The following is a 23,292-nucleotide window of genomic DNA, read 5'->3' on the forward strand; positions in this document are numbered from 1 at the left end:
TAATCTGTTACTGAGATTAATCGATGTTAATAAGAATGTGTCAAGTATTTAGTTCGCACCAATTTGATACTCATATTAACCGATTTAACGGTGTAAAAGGATTTATATTAGTATTTTCAATTCTAATGTAATAATAGTATTTATTAATACTACCCGCGTGTAATATTATTTAATATTAAATAATATTTTATAGGTATACTTTTAGAATGTTATATGTAACATTTTAATAACATTTTACTATTACATAATATTCCTAAAATATACATACTTTCGTGCACTTTTATATATCTACTATCTTTTAATAACAAATAATCTATATTAGATTAAAAAATACAAAAATTAAGCACTTGTATAGTATTTCTTTAGGTTCATAAACTATTTACAATTAAAAAATTTATTTACATATTTTACGGCTTTATTTTCCCAAACAAAGTACGTTTATACAAATACATAAGTTTGAGAATAACCGCGTCTTGCGTCAAGATGGAGGCAAGTTTGCAGTACTTTATAGGTAAATCTAGTGACTTTATTAGAGAGTCTCTAATCCTGCCACTCCTGCTAGTCGAATTAAGAACGATTCAACGTCAGATCGGTCAGATCAGGTGAGAGAGAGAAGAGTGTGTATTAAGAAAAGTTGTCTAATTTTAATTTGAATCTCTTTGTTCTCTTAATTATTAAATAAAATACGTTATTTAAATAAGATCCAGCAAAGATCTAATATATAATCTAATTTATAATATTTAATATTGAAAAAAGTAATTATTTTAAAATAATACCTATTTGGATAGAAATTGATAATATTTTAATGATTATTTACGACGATTAATTAACCTTAATATCGTATAACTCTTTCATGCATATATATTTTATTAGTCTTACTCAATACTTTGCTTAATAAAATAACGTAATTAAGTATATTATATTATTTTCTTTATTATATAAAATAACGTAATTAAGTATTATATTATTTTCTTTATTATATATATATGTATATTTTTTATTATCTCAAGATTGAAGATTCTCAACATTGAAGCTTCTCGATCTTGAAAATTTATCATGATCGAAGTGAATTATAATTTCAAGCAATACGATTTAATCCTTCATTAAATTGAAATTACGTTGTATAAGAGCATAAATGTGTGTGTGTGTGTGTATGTTGTGTGTGTGTCATTCTGACTGTTAATACAAAAAATAAATAAACATTGTTTATATTTCAGTGTGTATGTAGATACAGTACATTTTGTGTGATTATTTGTCTTTAATCACACGCGAGTTTCATTAGGTACGTTCGATAGGAATAATGATTTCAGGTACAGATAATATTACTAGTTTTATTATACATATGCAAAAAAGTAATTCGGAGCCATGTATTTTAATATATGTAATATGAAATATTATTTATTGTAATGAACAAGATTCCTGTTATTTTTTACAGATATATATTATGGAGAGATTAGCAGTAATTAATTAGAAAATCATGAAAGAAAAACATGGCTGAGCATGGCAATGACCTTTACGAACAACAACTTTTTGCTGTATTTGAAAGCTGTTTGACAAAAGGAGAGGTTGAACTTAGTGAGAATGATTTGTTTTCCATTTGCAATAAATTACACCTTGATGAATTGATTGAGGAATTGAAATTGTGCATTTGCAAACATCATCCAAATAAACAAACAATATCCTTTCAAGAATTCCGAGATGGTTTATTACTCTTGTTGAAAAAATTCCAAGGTTCAATAACTGATAAACAGCATATTGTACAACCATATCATAATTTAAATATATGCAATCAAGATATCGAGAAAAATCAAACTTTACCATTGGTTACAAGTACTTTGAGGGTTTATCTTCAAGATATGAAAGCTAATGTTACAATGGACGAGAGCAGATTGATACGCTTATGGGAGAAAGTTAAGGTTTATTTAAGTGGAAATGCAGAACCTGCAACGATACAGTTTATATCGAGTTGTTTAGAAATTCCAGAACTCCCTAAACAAATAACAGAATCCATCTTTGAAAGTCTCGATCGCAATTGTGATGGATTGATAAGTTTTGATGAATTTGTAATTATATTTCAAAAGAGAAAAAATATTAAGACTTTACGAGAGGATACCGCATCTCATAGCAGTATTGTAAACTATGATGTAAATACATTAGATTTTAATACATGTGAAATTGATTCAACGCAAACTAACAGAGATTTGGATAAGGAGGAAAAAGTTGCTGGTGTTTCTGATATAACTATGCTATCATCCAGTGGAGATCTTGATGCTTTGGATGTGAGTCTTGCAGAAATAACAAATATCATATGCCATGAACTCAAGAGTTTAAATGAATCATTAGATAGTAATGCCATTCAGACTCATATTAGTTTGTTACGAGAAATGATGATTACCCATCAGGATGAGCAACGCAATTTAACTGCTATAATAGACAACATGAAGGTGGAAAGAGAGAAAATGCGGATTGACATGCTAGAGGCCAATGAACGGGCGAATTTATTAGCACAAGAGATTGATGAGTATCATGTTCAATTAGAAAAAACAAAAAAAGATTTACAGAGACAGAGCGAACAACGTTATGCTGAAATCACGAAAGAATTATCAGATCAACTGAATATCGAACGGGAGATGGATGCCGCGGCTCTAAAATCAAAGGATGATCAGTTACAGGCACTACAAAAGGATAATCATGATATGAAAAATAAAATCGTACATATTTTGCAAGAGAATCAAATGCTCGAAGCAGAAAATAAAACTCTTCTTAGCCAGATTGAAAAGTTGCGGCAATCTAATAATGATTTGTTAACTCAAATAAAAGTGTTAGATGCGGAGCAGGATGAGATACAAAGCATTGAAGCCAAGCAACAGGAACAAGTTAATTTTTTTGTTGATCGTATTAAACAGTTACAGTCAGAAGTGACGCTCTTGCGAGATCAAAACGATGAACTTTGTGCAGAATTGGAAAATTCGAAATGTTGTGGCAAAGATACGACATATAAGACACCATCGTCTTTGGCATATGATTTACAATTAGATGAGAATCAAGATGAAAATCATATAACACAAGAGTTTGAAGTGGATCGGCAGATCAGTGGTAAAGCATCATGTGACTTTGAAATATCAATGGACGAAGGTCAGACTGATATGTCCAATTCCGATACAATGGAATACAAAAGAGATATAATCATAAAAGATTTGGAAAATATATTATCAACAAGTGCAAAATGCCTACCAGAAAAATGTTCTTTGAAAGCTAGTGTGTCGAAATTGCTTACTTGCCTGCGATCGGATTTTGCACTACGTTGTCCCGCACAAGACTTCGGGAAAAGTATAGCATCTGAGCTTGAAATGGAATGTGAGGAACGAGCTAACGAGTCTTTGCGAGATTTAGTCGTTTCGAAAATACCAAAGCAACCTTCTGCAAAACGTACTACGATGTCAAATAGTGCAGAAGATTTGAATAATTTCACTGGTCAAGATGCAAAAAATGTAACACAAAATAAGGCAATGAGTCTTAGAGATTACCCACCGCGAAAAGAAGAATATTCTATGGATCAATGCAAAGCCAGCAAGGAGAAAAATAATTCTCCGAACGTTACTGAAGTCGAAAGTATTCCAAGAATTGTAGCAACAAACACAGAATCATTAGAGATAGAGAAGAAACAATTGATCGAACGTTGTCAAGAACTTGAACGAAGTTTAGATTTATTAAAAACGGAATACGAAGAATGTGAAGATTATTGGGCTGCCAAATTAGAAGAAGAAAGACAGCTTTTTGAACAAGAACAAAAAATAAGTGACGACAAACTTGCCGAGCTTATTAATAAAATAACAGAATATGAAGAATTAATTAGTCCTTCGGATAAATCAAAAAATAATGGACGATTGTCTCCCATAGAAGAAAAGTTTAATTTGGAGCAACAGGTAAGATAAAATCTATGTTCGCATTTGCTTGTTTTTATTTTCGAAATACACGTGCATACTCGTATTATTTTACTGATAAAAACATTTTTATATCTTTAATGTCTCAGTATGTAGATCTCGAAGAAGAATTTGAGAAATGGAAAATAAAAACCGAAAATGACATTTCTCAGAAGAATCTAGAAATTGGAGACCTCCGTGAAAAGTTAAGACTGATAGAACAACCAATTACAAATGATTCCTATGTACAAGTACCAGACGAAATTTCTTTAGCAACATTGTCAGATTCGTCGCACTGTAAATCTTCCAGTATGTCCAGTATTCTATCAACGAACGAAATATTCGCGAATACGGATTTATATGGCACAAACAATCAAGCATGTCATACTTCAGCAGAATTTCCATTATCCAATAATCTTAACAAATTGTTGAAACAAGAGGATCACATAGACGGTCATAATCTTTGTAATACACATATATATACCGACTGCTCTATGAAAGTAACAAGTAAAGGTATAAGTAAAGATCAAAAGATATATCATAATAGTCCACATATTGCTGATAAAAGTATGTTGGCAATGAAAGAGGAAGATAAGTGCGATTCAGAATTTAAATTGATACATAATGCAATGAAAGAAGCTAGCTGCACGTGTTCCGAGAATAATGTTCAACAGCAAGTAGATTGCATCGATCTAAATATTTTTCAGAACTTAAAAATGAAACTTTACGCACAAGAACGCAAGAAACGTCATCTGCAGCGTTATATTAAACAGCAGCGGCAGTATATTGAAAGATTATTACAACGTAAATTTTTTTTCATGTTATTACGATAAAGTAATTTAATACATTTTCAAAATTGTATTTATATGAAAAACATGTATACTCTTTGTTTTTAAGATTTATCGTTCTTTTAAATCTTTTTAATTTAAGGACAAAATTATTGTAGTTTGTTATTACAGGTATTATGGTGCAGCACCAGACGGAAGTATGTGAGTTACAGTGCCTTCTCCGTAATACCCAAGAAAGACTTCACATACAAGTTCAAACAACTGTTGATCAGGTACGACATAAACATTCATAATTATATATTAATTTCTAAGTAATTTTATGCTGTTCCACTTTTTCCAAATAACAATTATTAATCACATTCTCTTAATTACGAAATTGGAATAAAAGAATACAAATGGTGGATAAAAAAATTGTGTTATATATATTAAAAAATGATTCATTTATATGTACATATATAGATAAATCATCTTTCTAAAATTAATGAATGTTAAAAAAGGTGTATATCAATTTTGAAATATTACACAGAATGATTGATCAGAACTAAAATGATAAGCTTTAATATAATAATAATCTAATAAAATAAAAATTTATCATTATTTTTATCCCATTATCATTATTTTTAGGCTGATAAATTAGCAAGTGCTGACATTTTGGTGAAGGATTTGTACATAGAAAATGCATATCTAACATCACACATGAAGCGCTTGCAAGAACGATGTCTTATATTAACAGGCCTTGATGTAGAATCGACCTCAATGTGATGTCTACAAATAATTATTTACAATTATAATAAATCAACGTCTCTTTGTATGTATCGAAAATAATGTATATTATTTATTTATGATGTAAAATTATTAATTAACAGTATAAAAGTGTTATAGCATAAAGCCGGAATGTAACTCAGGGATGCAAACGGTTAGAAAATGTATGTTTTAAAACGGGTGCCTACAGTTTTTAATTTGATTTAAAGTAAGAGATTTGGCTTATATATGTGTAATACATATATACATATACACATACATACGAGCAATTGTTATGATAAATAAGAAGCATTATGTAAGCAGAGTTGATTTACTATTTCTAGTTAGATGATGGTTTTTTTGTATATAGATGAGTACATAAAATATGAAACAATATAATATACAAATATTAAATATATTAAGATTTTAAGCATGTTTGTATAAAATCAATGTATATAATGTTATACTTGTTTAAAAAATTATCCATTTAGCCTGAATATTTTTTTTAAATAACTTATATTAATTTTTTTTACATTAATTGATTCGTACCATTCTGTTCAAAAATATTAAAATACGATTATAAAAAAAATAGTTTACAAGATATTTAATATTTTATGTTAATATGTGTCAGAATAAAGTAAAACATATTTTGTAAATTATAGGTTTTTTGGTATCTCTCTTATTTTTTATATAAGAATAATTAAAGGAACCTTATTACTTAAAAAAATATATAATTTTATTTAAAAAATTATACATATATGTTGTATATCGTTTTTGTATATGTGTGAATCTGGTGTGTGTGTGTGTGTGTGTGTGTGTTAAAATATGTTCTTTGAATGTGTGCTACACTTTGGTACGCCTATTTTAAGGAATTTTAAGGCCGGTTTCGCCAATGCCAGTTAAAATGTGCTCCATGAGATGAAGAATATCGGAATGATTGTGGCTTCATTTCGCTGATTCCACTCCGCTAAAATATATTTTCCTATGTTCCATTGCTGCAGTAGCTCTAAGGGTATATCCACACAAAGCTGCATAATCATATGCATAAAGAAAATTATCCAATCACATTTCTGCCATAAAGGCAAACATAAAATACGATTGGATGATTTTCTTTATGCATACATTTATGCGGCTATGCAAGTTTGTGTGGATATACCCTAAAACAAGCATATGTGCTATAGTAATTGAACAGCTGAGTATACGCGTTCACTACTATTGATATTTTCTTCTAGATCTAAAATTATAATTGGATGATCCGAGAAAGTAACAAGGCTTATATCTTCTGAACACAGCCGGTATAGTTTTTGAACACTGTTCAACGCTGTCATTGACGTTTCCTTGAAATATAACCTTGAAATTATGTGATTTTGACAGTATGGAAAGTAACAATAACAGCAATATAAAAAGAGCATTGCGCATAATGTATAGAGCACAAGTATACACATATACACGTATATATCTTCTCTAGAATCTGATAGCAACGATAATTAATAATACATGTCATAGATTATGCATGTATTTCATCTTGTAAAAATCTTATAGCAAACAAGCTTAATGATGTAAATATTTGACAGAATGAAATAGTGTTATATTATTATTTATCTTATGCGTTATCAATTAATTCTATTGCGAAAGATTATATTTTTATAAATTACATTTGTATGTGTTATATGAAATGTATGTATTCATTATTTTAGAAGATATGATGAATCCTGAGACAGTAGCAATGGGCGAGAATTTATTCAAGCTACAGTGTTTAATTAAAACTACCGAGATACAGCATAGTGTGCAGTGCAAACTTGAAAGAAAATTATTTTTTGCATTAGCAACCAACAATGCTGAAATTATTCTTTATTATAAAAGGGAATCTTCTTGCCTACCTGTTGTTAAAAAAATACCGTGGTTTCAAGGGCTACATAAACAGATAGCTGCTTTTTGCTTTGATTCAAGTGGTACTTGGTTATTGTGTATAACTTTAGATGGTTCGTTGTACGTATTACCTGCTTTAACTTTAGTTGGTGAAAATTGCGTCATTGATAAAAAATGGAAGACTGACGATGCAACATATATATCCTTTGTAAATTCACAAATTTCTCATTTCAGGTAATTTTATTAAAATAATCTTGTAAATAGGTAGTAATTGTAAAGTTTACACTGTCGTCTGCTATAGCTGCTTTATTTTCTTCTGCACAAACTATTTTTTATTCCTATTCTTTATCTTATAAATATATAATTTTCTAATTGTATCTATATAAGATTTCTTGAAAATTATACTATTTTTAGACCAATAGCTATTACATGGTGGAGGAATACAAAAATATCTGAGGACATAGGTGTTATAGGAACGGAATGTGGAGCAATTATATTTATAAATCTTTCAAATGGACAACAACTAGGCATAACATACATTAATGAAAGTATAAGCAGTCTACATATTTGTGAAAATGAATACAATGAGATTGTATCTCTTTTGATAACAAGTAAATTTCAACAGCAGTGGCGTTTATCTTTGGAACATATGTCTTTTAATCTTTTATACAATGTTGAAAACGAAAAACCTTATAACGAACTAAATTTAAGTGGTGCTAGTCATAATGTGGAAGATTCCGTTCCTAATAAATCTAAATTAAAAGAGCTTAAACAACTCTCTGTTGAAAAATTGGCTACTCTTAAACAGAAGATAATTGATACTAAAAATCAAACATTAAAGGAGAGTTTACAATGTCATGGTAGGTGTACAAGAATATGTAGAAAAACGTTCAAAATATAATATTAAATGCCTCTCAGGAAAAATGATGGAACATTTATATTATTTTTTTTTTATTAATGTTAAAACGATATTCTATATTTTTAACGAATGACAAAATTTTCATTATTAATTCGTGCTTTAAAAATAAATTTTTATGATACGTACGTTTTTTTTATTATCTATTTATGCGGAAAAAGTACACAATTACATACATCATCGCTTTTGATCTGGAATAAACTTGATCGTACAAAGAAAGGCTTGTACAAGTGATAAATATATTTCGATTGCATATTTATCTGGTCACTGCTACTATTATTAAAAGATTCATAAAACAGTTATTATATGTATCACAGATGCTGCAAGTATCAAAGAAAATGATAATGGAATTCCTGTTAATTCGGAAATATCACAATGCAAATTAGGTTTTGTTAGTCCAGAACCAATATCAAAAGATACTTTTCTATCTTTGCAATATGACAGAGAAAATCGACAATTGTATACATGCTATCATCCTGTCACTAATTACATCACAGTGAGATTTTTTGTGATATTTTTCCTCAGTTAATTTCCAAGCACTTAATATATTCTAGCCTTCTAATATGAAAATTTTTTTATTTTAGGTACATGGTCCAAACCTAACTGTGGTACCTTTGTCAATGCACAAAGTGTTTAAGTCATGCGAAACTGTTTTATTAGCACATAGATTTTTTTTTATTACCGATATTAATCAACATGTAATATATATAATATCTGATCAATTGTCCGAGACTCATGTAAACAAAGACTATCAGTTTAATCCCGAGTCCATCATCGGAACATTTTCTTTTAAAAATAGTAAGGAAGTAATACGCGCGGTATACAAAGTAACACAATTCAGTAATATAGTACCGAGAAAAGTTTGTGAGGAAATCGAAAATAAATGTACCTTACCAAAGAATGTGAAAGATATTAAGGTCGAACCGTTTAGTTTGGATACATGTATAATTGTGACAAACCGCTGTGTATATGAAGTTGTATTAAGGTCAGTTTAAAATTTATCGCATGATTTACAAAGACACAAGGTTCACAAAGCAAACCAAGAAACAAAATTGTAATAATAGATTTTGTTATTCAACAAAGATCTATTTTTTGTAATATTTTTTTTCAACGTTACGGCAATAGCTTTGATGTGCAGCACGCAAAATGTTTTTTTACTTTAGTTACTTTTATTTTAAAAAATAGAATCAAGAAAACAAATTACATATTACATTATTTCTTGAATTTGCTTGTATTTCTCTGATGATGAGATAATATAATTCTAATACTAATTAATTTTTAAATACTTGTGTAATTTTTTGCTATTATACATTATAATTATTAAACAATTGTTTTACTTCAGAAAATCTCTTCTGTCGCTCTTTATGGAATTAGTATTGAAGAGAAACGAGTTGCAAGAAGCAGGAAAATTAGCAATGATTTTTGGATGGAATGGACAACATCTGCTGGAATATGTTGGCGATTTATTCCTATCAAATAAAGAATTCTCACGTGCAGTAGCTTCATATAAAATGTCTAAGGTAACTAAGAACTGAATTTCTCTGTTTTTCTATCTGTCTAAGTATCTTTCCTGTGTGTTTCTATCTCAACATTTTTATTTCAGTGTAAATTATTGAAGAGCGTATTAAAGTTTGCATCAGTAGGCCATACATCAGAATTACTGAGTTGTCTAACTCATTGTTTACTTACACCTCTTATTACTGAAATGCCTATTGCAACAAGGATACATTTATCTAATTTATGTGTACTTTCTTTTATTGAAATGACATTAAGGATTTGGTCGGAACAATCTAAAGCAATTTATAAAGAATTCTTGTAAGTCACATCTTACTTTTATTAAATATATTATATTTCCTGTATTATGAGGCATCTTCAATTAAATATCTATGCATATTTACTAACAATAATTTCAATAATTTTCAAATTTCGAAATAATAGCTTTGAATAAAATGTTTTTCTCTTACGATAGCTGCCTCTATATATTATATGCAATTTCGGTATACTTTCAACGATTGAAAGGTTCTTGCCTTCTTTTTTTTTATTTTTTTATCTAGAGATCGAAATATAAAATATAAATCTTAAAAGATTATTAAAAAAATATAAAAATAGTGCTCGCACATATATGTTTATATAATGTACACATATATATCGTGTAAAATTCTATTTTACTCAAAAGTTTTCATTTTTAGATACTTTTTGTCTACAAATACATTTTACGACGAATTATTAGCTATTAATATAGCTGGTCAAACTTATCTTTGGGAGGTATTACACCACTTGGCTACACAAAGGAGTTTGTACAGTCAAATGTTGGACATTCTCATAAAGGCGATACAAATATTTGGCACAAACGACATTCACTCAAAGTCATGTAATGTATATGCATATTTCATATATATACATACGTATACACGTAATGTATAGGATTTAATATATGTATTTATTTTTAGATGGTTTACTCATATGTTTGAGTGAATCTGATTTAATGCAATCAATGTTATTGAATTATGATTTAGCTAGATCTCACATATTATTTGTACGCAATAATCTGCGAGATTCTCACATTTTTGTACTTCAGGTGAGAAATCTTAATATTTCACTTAATAATTTACTTGGCAAAGTTACAGAGATGTTTCATCGCAAATTAAATTATTAATAAATGAGTTATATGTCTGAGAGAAAAATATAAATATCAAATCATTATTTTCTCTTTATGTTTATAGAATTTGCATAAAAATCAAAGAAAAGTTATCTCGATCAAATTAACCAAATATGAATACTTATGAATTAATGTTTGATACGTTTCATGGAATCAAAATAGAGCTTTAGATTATCGTTTGAGTATTATTGCTTAACAACTTGAAATATTCCACAGAGATTAGTAACGTTGTACGATCCAACCAATCCAGTATTACGGCCTAGATTAATACAATGTAAAGCACGTCATAAAATGGTATCATACGATTTACAATCTAATCAATGTGATTCTATAGATAATATTGATTCTACGGATAATATTGTGAGTATTGAGTTTCTAACGTTTGGGATTCTTAACATTAGAACCGTGGGTCTAAATTAACCCGATTGCGGTAAATCTGGCTTTTTACAAGAGAGAATTGTCACCATAAAAGTAATTAATCATGATTATTTATGAAAAGTCACAAAAATTTAAACTATACATGCAAATGCAAATTAACAGGAAAAGAAAAATTATCGAAGAGTAAAAAATGGTAGAGCTGTGATTCTAATGTTAAGATTTGTGCATAATATGAATGATTAGTATTTAAATTATCTAGGCTATTTAGAATAATGAGAAATTTTCGTAAATATAAATTTTTGAAATTACTAATATATGAAAAAATTGTGTTTTTTTACCAGAATCAAATATATGCTATTAAACAAGTTTTTTTAAATTTGATCCTTTATTATCAAGATATTTTATCATGTTTGAATTTTAAAAAATATAGAGACAAATAGTACTAAAAATAAAGATTTTAATGAGAGAAAATCAAATGAATTTTGGAGTGTTGTGCAAATTATTTTGAACAATCGGATGTTTTTTTAACTACAAATTCTTAGCCAATTAAATTTTTTAACGTAAGCTTTGATTATTATTTCTTTTTAAAATAATTAGAAAATCTATTTTCTCTACTGAGAAACTTAATTCACTAGAAATTCCCTATTCCTTATAGTTATTTGATCGAAGAAATTAAACTTGTTTTTGTAACTTTCTCGTGAAGAAAAGATTTTTTCCAAACCATACACAAAGAAAATTTGTGGTAAAAAGAACATACGTTAAAAGTGATTTCAAAATATCTTTATTAATGACAAAAATATTTTCTAGGATCAGTCTGATACTCTCGTAGAAGAGATAATAGAAACGTTTATACTAGTATTGTTGACTCTTATTCATAAGAAACGATTATTAAATCCTAATTCCAAATTCACTTTTTTGTATGACGTACAATTGCCGGAGTTCAGCAAGGTAATTCTAAATCTTTAATTATTTACGTTCTATATTTGACAAAGAAAAAAATTCTACTCTAGAAAAGCTTTAGTAAAGCTTTTATTAAAAGATTACAGAATTTGAAGCTTATAAAGATTTTGAAGAATTTTGTTAATTTCTTGTTCTATTCTATATTTTGAAACATCGTTTCAAAATCTTCAGGAATTTTTATTTTCAATGTTACGATGTTAGTATACTCTACTCTAAACGTTTGTCATAAAATTATTTGTAAAGTTAACGAAATCACGTTTGCATCAAATTGCATGGCGATAAAGCATGTACAAAACGTTATTTATCTGATTTGGATATTCGAATGTTTATTATTGGAATGAAGAAAGATTATGACAGTCAGATATAATTACAATTTTATACTTTGATCTCAACAGGAATTCTCGGAAATGACTATGCATGATTTTAAGAGAAGATCGTTAAGTACTGGATTTTCTCATGTTGCACTTGTTAGAAATGGTAATATCTATACTTGGGGAAGTTCAGTGCAAGGTTGTTTAGGTACGTATGTATTTGCAGATTGTTTAAAACGTATCATTACATATATAAATGCTGTAAAATATAAAATAAATATAATAGTACACAGCATCTCAAAATACATATAATGGTATATATATATATATATATTTAAAAAAAAAGAGAAATTTATATGGCCAATATAAGCTGATATAAGATAAAGATGCAAATGAATCTTTTAAATATAAAACTCATATATAAAATTTCATTTTTAATTATCTTCAATCTCTGAAGAGTGCGAGGAAACATGTTTTATAAAAAAATTTTTTCTATATATAAATACACATAGAAAAATTTCTAAAAAATTTGGAAAAGACGCAATTAGAATTATATGATAAAAAAACAGAGGCAAGCAGCGAAAACAATTCAAAAATTATTTTCCTATTTGAAGTAGTCAATCTCAAGTATTGAATCTTATATTCTCTCATCAAAATGTATTAATTCTGTGAATTTATATACATATAATATTGATAATTTTATTTATTAATCATATTGAATTTCTTTATGATAATTTGTTCGTACATATTAACTATTAGGTACTGGCTCTAGCGTTTTGCGATATGGGACACCTCATGCCATATGCTTCTTCAAAAGTATGAAGATTGAAGTTTTTAGTGTATCATGTGGGCATTGCCATACTCTGGCAGTTACTAACAATGGAATCTATGCTTGGGGAGCTAGTCAATTTGGTCAGTTAGGACTTGGCAAGGTGTTGCAATGTTCAAGTCCGGAATTAGTTACTTCATTGGCGCAAGAAATTATTGTTGATGCAATAGCTGGACAGTATCATTCTGTAGCACTAACTGCAGATGGTAGAATATTCACGTGGGGTTGGGGTGTTCACGGCCAACTGGGCCACGGCAATACCGACGAAAAAGCTACACCATCTTTGGTCAAAGCTCTGCTTGGCGTAGTCGTATGTTGTATCAGCGCTGGATATGCACACACTTTGGCACTATCAATAGATGGTGTTGTATATGCTTTCGGATGTAATATTCTTGGTCAATTAGGAACAGGTGATAATACCAAAAGTTCTGTCCCGATAAAAGTATCGTTACCCGATAGGATATCGCTTATAAGTACTGGATACTTTCATAATGTAAGTCAGTAAACATACATAACTTGTTTTATATGTATGTATATATTTTTTATGCAACATGATGTTACAATCATTAAAATTACTCGTTGCTTTTCGTAATAAATCTATATTTTTAACATCATAACAACAGTAATTTTATACACGTATGGTGTTCTATGTTTGCAGCTAGCTGTCAGTAATACGAACAAATTATATATATGGGGTGCGAGTCCTCAAGTTCTCAGATTGCAAGCACAAGCGCAAAAGAAGACTCGTATATCGGAGCAACAAGATGCTAATGAGAAAAGGAATAAGGCTCTGGGAGAATTGGAAAAAATATCAAGTGATGCTACAAATCTAAACGGAAAAATAAAAGAAGAATTTTTGAATAAGAAAGATGGTGTACAAACTAAGTCTTCTCACACGGAAACTTCTGATATAGAAACGCAAAAGAAATTCGAGACTAAAAACGCACATTTGAAAGACTTCAACTTTGATTTGATCGAGGAGAGTCAAACACATTTAAAACCATGTGTTGTTGACACAAGTTTGGTGAAAGGTCAAATTAATCAGGTTCGTAATATAAGGGAACTTGAAATTTATATGCTTAGTTTAGTAAATATTGTACAATTTATGTATCCAATTAAACGCGTAAAGAACATTACAATGTTCGTGGCGTTAGTAGACAAAAATCGTGATACTTTGTGATGTAACTTGTGATCATTTGTGCAGATATCAGTTGGCTGTCACCATAATGCATTAATAACGAAAGATGGCTCTTTATATACATGGGGCCGTAATCTGGATGGTCAAATAGGTAACGGCACGCGACGAGAAGTATTAATTCCGACGCCTTTGTATTATAATTCAGCCTGTATTTTTGCACAAATACCTCCTAGACACAATGATTTTAAAAGAATACAAAATCAACGGGACTTGGACACTGACGCCAAATCGAATTACTCACTGGCAAATAACGGAAATGTGCCTGAGAACAATGGGAATATCAGTGATTCGTCGATATACGTAGAAAATGCTAGCATAAATACAGAGAGAACCAATCCTATAATTAATGCTGTTGGCATTGCTTGTGGATATGATTATACAGTCACGATACAACCAGGTTACAAAGAAGCAAGATATACATATTTACTAATTAAATTATTTATCTTAATGCCAAAACATTTGTCACATAATTCGTTTTGAATCTCTCAAATTTAATCTAATTTAATCGAGTTATTAATTATTTGATATGATATTCTTATCTATTTAAAACACACATAATTGGATAAATATAATTACATGTAATTATACATGTAATTGAACCTTTTTATATTATAATCGCTCTCTCTTTCTTTTTTTTCTCTTACACAATACGGTACACGGTTTTTAATAAATATACGGTTTATTTTTGAAAAGAAACAAATGTTGCATTATAAAAATTATATAATTTAGGAGGTACGGTATTAGCTTGGGGCAATAACAGTAGAGCGCAATTGGGTCGCATTCCTGCGAAAGATGCACGAGATGCCGATGATAAACTCGTATTACTGAAATCATCGAAGCGAATAGTACGACTCCCTAATGCGTTGCACGTAGCTTTGGACATTCCTAGTCAAGTACCTGGTATTTCTACACCAGTGATATCTTATCGATCTAATGATGTGTTTTCTCTCGCTGGACTTGTCTATCCTTTAAGCGTTATCGAAAAATCACCTGGGGAATTAACACTTCATTACGTTCTGGAATATTTCTACAGTTTATATGACTCCGCCAATATTATGAAAAAGGTTAGTTGATTGCTTCATCTGATTATTAATAAGAAAAGTGTGACATAATAATTAGAAGAAGAAAAAAAAACATCGTTTTACTCAATCAATCATTATAGTCGAATTAATATCTTGCATAAATTATATTTCTTCCTTCGAAGAAGGATGTTTTAAATAAAAACAAATTTGTACTCATTTCTTCCACTGAGAAGAACGCAAGTGAGTTATTTTTTTTTTTTTCGCAAAATGATATGCAACATAAATTTTGTAGTCAAATATATTAAATTGAATGTTTGAATTTTAATTTAAAACAAAATATAACACAACTGTTATTAAAACAACTAAGACAGATCTTTCTCTGTTGCAGTGTATCGAATTAGAGAATTATCAAGCTTGTTCTAAAATAGCAGCATTAGAAAATAATGTTTTGGCTGCTTTCACTTATCAGTTGAAGATGTTACATAAATTGAGTCTTCAATCCAAAAATTATTCGGAAATTTCACATGAAACAACAGAATCCACAATCCAGATTAGTTCACAAAATTACGTAGATGTGATGAGAGATTCTATGTCGTCCCAAAATATCAAGAAAAATACTGAATTATTTAATACACAAGCGGAGAAGAATCTCATAGAATCCTTGGAAAACAGCGTTGCTCAAAGCTGGACGAAAATTTCCACAAGTAGATCATTGAATAATTTGCAAACACTAGCACAAGAATTAAATTCTTTCGACTGTCAAGGTGGTTTAGAAGAATTATACAAAACTCGAAAAAAGGACAATTCCTCAAACATTAATGTAGATCATTCCAACGCCGAATATAACGAACAGAAATGGATTAAGGATTTTATTTTTAATGAAAACAATTTGTTTCTGCAACATAAAAACGTCACTTGTAATTCTATGCAAAATACAACTCGATCGAGCTACACGAAATCAACGTTAATTGTCCATGACAATCGGTGCGACGAAAATAAAGAGAAAACTATATTGTCGGACAAAATGTCCTCTCATTCTCAAAAGAATTACATAATTAACGAAACAATAAAAGCATTAAGGTTTTATTTGAAAAGTATCAATAATGAATCAAATACTGTGAAATGTGAAATATTGCAAAGTGCAATTGGTTTTTGGATTGAGCACAAATTACCGATACAGTGTTTGGAGAATATTTTTCTCGAACATATACATATCGTTTATTACCCTCTTGGATTATTACTTTTTTGGTAAATAACACCTGTAATTTTATATAGCCATAAATAGCTTATGTTTTTGTTATTATACTATTATCCTATGTTTGGAATATCATATATTTATTTAAAGATACAGAGGGATTCCAAGACTCGTCAAAAATTCGAATTATTTAGTTGTAATATTAAATATCTTCCTGAAGTAGAGCCAGAAAATGTAAAATAATATATATGCTATAAAATTGTGATCTAAGCTGCAGAAAAAGTATGAACAGTTTAGGAATCCCTAATGGCATCAATTAAAATAGGATGAGACAAATCAATGACGAACATCTTCATATTTTTAATTCATTATCGTTTTCACAGTCAGGATGTGATAGAAAGATATTTAAATATAAGTAAGTACGGCGACGAAGAAAAGGACTGGTGCGCGAATAATTTATTCTCGATTAAATTCTGTCTTCAAGTATTATCAATGTTAATGCAACATATCGATGAAGGTTGTTAACTTGATATTTTTTATCTTTCAAATTATTTTTGAAGTAAAATAGATTAGCATAATAGTGAAATTGTTATATTTCAGATGACATTATGCCGGAATATATTAAAATTTTTTCCTCTTTAACGGCGGACAGTTATGGAGCACCTTTAAACGGATATCCAGGTACAAATGAAAATAATAATCCAGAAGAAATGATGGAAGGAACCGTCAATACGATACTTTCCGAAATGGAAGATTCCAAATTATTTGCACATGTCAAGGTAACATTTTCCTGAGATGGTCTGTGTGAGTGAGTGAATGTGAGAGAGAGAGAGAGAGAGAGAGTTTGTTACAATTATATAGTTGACATTCAATAGTTGGATTAAATTTGCATCGTATTTTACTGAACTTTTTAACGTTAAATTAAAACAGGACTCGGATGCTGTAAATCACTTACTTACAACGGAAGAAGATAATATGATATTTACTTGCGGACATCACTTTCCAATCTCTCAATACCAAGCAGACATTATCCCGTCGTTGGAAACAGAATTACTAACATCTTCATCTTTGATTCTTCCATGTACGTCGCAATATTTAGGAAATATGTTATCTCGCACACCTGAACCAGAAATTCTGTGTCCTTTGTGTATAATTGGAGCATTAAGAGCAACAACGGCAAAGGATTACGATTAAAGGTATGTTAATCCTTTCGATGTGTTCACATATATCATAAATAAAGCCATTGGGCGTAACTACGTTCAAATATATTTGATAATCATAATTAATTACACAACATATAATTATATATATAGTTATAATAATATTATAATTAACAAGACGTGTTTAATGCTTCCTTCGTTTATTCCGCATACCTGTGCGGGCGCCCTTTCTCGCTCCAGAAACAATGCTCTGGAATTTTCCCGCGTTCTTCTTCTTCTTTCTGTAAAATACAAATGTTCAATTTAATATATCAATAAATGGAAAATGTAAAATACATACAACAGATGGATTAAAATATATATTATTGACCTTTTATTCAATATCGATCTCGTTAAGGGTACATATGCATAGGGATCTGGTTTACCCTTTTTCTTAATATCTCCCTTAGCTTTTGTCGCACGATAATCGGAACCGGGTTCACTGTCTACCTTCCTCATTTTTAACGATCGATGAATACCCGAGCCTCCAGCTGAAATTAAGAAGAAATGCAAAAAGTTGATACAAAATATTATTAATTAGCGTAACAAATCATGCATCATTTATTACAATAATCATTACAAAGATATGTTTTCTATTATCATTGTAATATTAATTGTAATTACCGACGCTATTATAGAAATCGCTTAATCGCAAATTCAATTTTTCATATCACATTTGTCAAATATATCTTAAATTTCTTACAAATTGTCTTTCAAGATTTACTTGTACAAAATAAAAAAAAAAGACACTTTTCTTTAATGAAAAAATTTGTAAATTTACCTCGATATTTCGACGTTGACTGGCTCTTCAAGCTCATTACATCCAGCACACTCTCGCTATATTTACGTTTTTTATTAGCAGTCTTTGTGGTCACTACCGAAATGTCATCCTCGACTACAGAAAATAAAGATATATATCTCTCGATACATAAACTTTTTTCCATGTCTAAATAAAATAATTATTACAAAACATTTACCGTAATCGTCTTCTGAATCACTCTGAAGAAAAGAAGTCTTTTTCTTCTTCTTATTCTTTTCTGTATCGCTATCCCTCTCATTATCATCCCTAATGATGAGACGACCATCGGGTGCAGTCGCAAAGCCACGATCCTTTGTTTTCCTTACTGGAATCTTCGGATTCGGTACACCTGGTTGTGTAGCTAAAGCGTACAAGACGAGATTGATTACAGCAAGATATTAACATTAATTAGGAGTTTTTAAGTAAGTTTTATTCTTGATTTCTTTCTAGTTTTGTCTGTAGACAAAGGATATAGAGACAATGTATTGTATTAGGTTGTTCGGAAAGTAATTTCGTTTTTTCTTATGAAAATGAAAGACGATTTTCAATCAGACGCGTTTCAAATGATCATGAACGGTCGAATTCGATAAATTTAATCTCTCAGCGATCTCACGAGTTGTTATTCGCTGGTTTGCATCAATTAATGCCTTTATTGTGTCTTCATCAGCTTCAACTGGCCTTCCAGAACGTGGTGCATCTTCAACATCAAAATTGGCGGATCGAAATTTTGCAAACTAGTTTTGGCACTGGCGTTCTGTCAATACATCTTCTCCATACACATCGGATAATTTTTTTCTTGCTTGAACAGCATTTTTACCTTTTCGATAGTAAAAAAGTAAAATATGCCGAAAATGCTGCTTTTCACTTTCCATATTTGATAGGGCGCCAACCAAAAACTACTGCGTAGAATCAATCGAACTTTTTTCACAAGCAAGCCTTGCTATATCAGCTGTCAAAATATATAATGATTATGCGGCTTAAGTGTGAAGTTGGCTGTGAAAAAATACAATTAAGTCCTTTGTTGGGAAAAAACGAAATTACTTTCCGAACAACCCAATATATTGAAATTCAAAATCAACTCTTGATCGACAGAGATTAAAATTCTAAAAATTTAATTTCTTCCGACCAAAGAAAAACGAGTTCAGAGAAAAAAAAATTGAGTGACCAACTTGTGATGTTTCTAGCAGCTGCAGGATCTGCAAGATCGACTATATTATCTTCACTCTCCTGAATCCAAGCGTCCTTTTTCAGCGTTCTTTTTTTGTTCCTCTTCTTTTCTAGTTCGTTTTCCGTGACTTCAAACTCCTCGTCGCTATCAGCCAATATCTCCTCTACGCTTTTAGGTCTCCTCTTGGCGTCAAATTCCTCGTCGCTATTCCGTTCCTGCAGCTTCCTTGCTCTTTCGAGTTCTCGTTTCTTCTTCTTCTTTGCATTCTCTATCTTGTTGATATTTTTCAGTCTCTTGTGCAGGATGACGTCCGAGGCTGGTACCATACTTGATATTGCTTCTATGCAATACTTCCTTATCATTTTGGTAAGGATGTCTCGTACTTTTTGTCGAAAGTGACGCTTACAGTCTTCGCTCATTCCCGACAGGGCGTTGACTATCCGTGACAATGATGCCATCACGACAGGCCGCGTCAAATCGATGTATACCTTCACGTAGGACAACGCGGACTCGACTATCTCTCTCGTGGGACTCGTGAGAATCGTGCAAGCGTGTGCCAAGATCTCGTTGACGATGTCCGTACTCAGAGAGCCGTTATGATGATAAGTGATAGACGCGAGAGCAAGGAGACTAGCGCTAACATACGCTTGTTCACCGCCCAAGCCTACCATTAGCATATCTACATAGTCCTTGAGATATTCGGAATTATTGAGAAATTTTTCAGCAATTATATTGAGCAGCTGATACGCCGCCTCGCGACACCTTTCGTTGATATCTTTAACGCAGAGTACAACTTCTGGCACGATGGCCTCGAGGAACTTTGTCTTCTCGAGCTGCGGATGTATTCTGACGAGATGCGTCAGACATCGTAGACGAGCTCCTCTGCTCGTCTTTATCACGCTGGTTGCCGACGATATCAGCGTGTTTTGAATCTGACGTCGCTGTTGATGCAGAAACTGTTTGCAAACCTCTCTTTCGCTACCGCATATCTCCTCAAGGAACCGATAAGCTTTCTTCTGCTCTTTCCGTTTGGTATCATCCTTGAGGATCGACACGCACTTATCATAGTACTTGCTCAATCTGTCAACATCCGTATAGCCGATCAACGCTCTCATCAGATCGTAAATGCTCTCTTTGAAGAAGTCATCCGCATCGGGCTCTTCGAGCTTGCTTTGCGCACGATCGAACAGATAGTTTGCTAAATCGCTGCTCGTGATAGTTATGTAAATCTTCATCGTGTCGAACGCGGCGAGACGCGCTCCTTCCTCGTCCGTGCCGTTTGGCTTTGTCGTATAAAAGTTGAAGAGAATCGGCAGATAATTCTTGGCGAAGCGAGCGAGTTCAGCGATATCATCGGTGTTGTCTTGTTTGATCGCTTTGCTGATCAGCTTTCTCAAAGCCGCCAACGCAAATGGTCTCAGGTCTCTCCAATCGCAGATAGCTGTACCCAACATCTTGGCGATAAATTTAAAGTTATCCTTTACGTCACTGGCGTCATTGCACAGACTCGGCAAAATTGACCAGATTTGCGTTACTAAGCATTCGTATATCTTCTTATCTGCGGGAGATTCGTCAGCTTTCTTCTCGCACACCAGAACAAGTGTCAGCAGGACATCCTTGAAGAAGGCGATGGTGCCACCAGTTATGCAGTCTTTCAATAGCGGAATCATCCAACTCCGTTTGAGATTGATCGTGTTTTCATCAATTTTAAGAGGGAGGATATCCAACACTGCTTGAGGTCCCATAGCCCGGATCGCTGCTCCAATGGCATACTCCGCGTCACGGTTGTGCACAAAATCGTGGGACTCTCGCAAATTTCCCAGGGTCTTGACAACGTTGACGAGTTCCTGGAGCTTCAGCTTGCCGGTAACTTGGAAGAGCACAGCTATAAGGTGAAGAACATGGCGCCAGGCTCCGATATACTGATAGCTCAGGGTTTTGTGCATTATCTCGACTATGCGCCTCACAATAGGTTCGTAGTTGCCGATTCGCTCCTCATTTTCGCAAAGAGGAGCTACGCACTCCTGCAGAATGATTTTGACAGTGTGTGATGCACCATTGACGATCTCCGTCTTGTTCGATAGCAAGAGCTCAACGCATCTGTTGAGCATTTCCGGTATAACGTAGTAGAATGTCGAAAAGACGTCGGAAGAGACTCTTGAGAAAGTCAGGTGCGTCATCAGGTTGCAGTGAGCCTCCTGCATGACGGCCAACCACGCCAAAGTCGGCTGTGTGTCATTTGCAGATGGTTGATAGTCGTAAAGGGCTTTAATGATATTTGCATTTCGCGAGAAAGGTAACGTTGCTTCCGACGGCCTCATGACGAATAATCCATGCAAGGTTTGCAAGCAGCACGACGTTATCAGTACATTGTTCAAAGTCATGATCTCCAACAGACATTCGCAGATGGTCTTTACACATGACTCTGGTAGCTGATGTGTTATATCCTTCAACAATGTAAGAATATGCAATATAGTAGTTACCTCTAGCGACGATCCTTGTTTGCAATCGTTGAGTTGTTTGAGACAGTGCTTCGCGACTTTTTCCGCAGCCGGATGATGAGTCGGTGGCTTCTCACTCTTCATTATGTTGCTGTCCTTCAGAATGGCACATATCCCGTGCTGGGCAGCCTTGCGTACCTTCGGCTTGGTATGAATGATAAATGACAACATAGCGTCCAGTACTTGCGTTGTCGAGGAATTCATCCAAACTGCAGCCTCCTGCGCTCTCAACAACACTGAAAGACAGCCTATGCAATGTCGCAGAATGAGATGACTCTCACTATCGACATACTGTTGTAGAATCCGAAGGAGAGCCTGACTCGTTGGACCAAACTGCAAATTTAGTACATTTTTAGATACCGTTCTCAGACACATTCCGAGTAGAGACAGCGTGGCTGCTACAGAGGTGTCATCCTCCACCACCTCCAAAGTACTCATTAATGCAGCGAAGTACTCTGTCGAGCTTTCTTTACCACCATGCTGCTTGATAATCTCGGTTACGGATGCCAGCACTGCCAACATCTCCTTGTGTACGATTGAGCTCGATTGAAAATGATCAAGGAACTTGCTGAATGAAAGGTTGGAACAATTGCTGTAATTAGTGACGAACGTGCTATCGTATGTACTAGCCGTCTCGTATAGGGTAGTACTTTCCTCGAGCTGATTCTCGTCTATGTCGAGCTTGTCGAATTGCGGCTGAATACCGTGGATAGCGTCGTGCTTCCATAGATCCTCCTTCGTGATGCCTGGCGTGCTGGAAAAATCCTTGGAAAACAAATGAGTCGCTCGCTCGCGATATTTCGTGGTCACCGGGTTGGAACTCGAACTCTGGCCTT

The 23,292-nt window shown here is 32.1% G+C and overlaps 2 protein-coding genes across 2 annotated transcripts in view; one reads left to right on the forward strand and one right to left on the reverse strand.

Annotated features, from left to right (window-relative positions):
• Positions 1-1,219: 1,219 nt before the first annotated feature.
• On the forward strand, positions 1,220-17,999 carry LOC108755503. The gene is made up of 25 exons (XM_018498536.1): positions 1,220-1,310; positions 1,436-3,926; positions 4,034-4,727; positions 4,883-4,983; positions 5,336-5,469; positions 6,797-6,903; positions 7,150-7,555; positions 7,736-8,181; positions 8,555-8,733; positions 8,822-9,222; positions 9,580-9,757; positions 9,841-10,052; positions 10,427-10,608; positions 10,688-10,815; positions 11,113-11,256; positions 12,082-12,222; positions 12,630-12,753; positions 13,305-13,867; positions 14,033-14,419; positions 14,579-14,969; positions 15,302-15,636; positions 15,983-16,842; positions 17,173-17,306; positions 17,390-17,568; positions 17,720-17,999. Exons 2-25 carry the CDS (start codon positions 1,491-1,493, stop codon positions 17,981-17,983), a joined length of 9,126 nt encoding a protein of 3,041 aa, XP_018354038.1. The 5' UTR covers positions 1,220-1,310; positions 1,436-1,490; the 3' UTR covers positions 17,984-17,999.
• A 76-nt stretch (positions 18,000-18,075) lies between these two features.
• LOC108755541 (RRP12-like protein) overlaps positions 18,076-23,292 on the reverse strand; it is a 5,561-nt gene continuing 344 nt past the window's right edge. Inside the window, exons 2-6 of the mRNA XM_018498605.1 lie at positions 19,957-23,289; positions 18,966-19,148; positions 18,770-18,883; positions 18,320-18,479; positions 18,076-18,230 (exon numbers count right to left, since the gene is read on the reverse strand). Coding sequence (XP_018354107.1) covers positions 18,134-18,230; positions 18,320-18,479; positions 18,770-18,883; positions 18,966-19,148; positions 19,957-23,289 — 3,887 coding nt within the window. The 3' untranslated portion in view covers positions 18,076-18,133. The remainder of the gene's footprint in view (positions 18,231-18,319; positions 18,480-18,769; positions 18,884-18,965; positions 19,149-19,956; positions 23,290-23,292) is intronic.

The sequence above is a fragment of the Trachymyrmex septentrionalis genome, unplaced genomic scaffold, assembly GCF_001594115.1.
Source record: "Trachymyrmex septentrionalis isolate Tsep2-gDNA-1 unplaced genomic scaffold, Tsep1.0 scaffold88, whole genome shotgun sequence".
Classification (NCBI taxonomy): Eukaryota; Metazoa; Arthropoda; class Insecta; order Hymenoptera; family Formicidae; genus Trachymyrmex; species Trachymyrmex septentrionalis.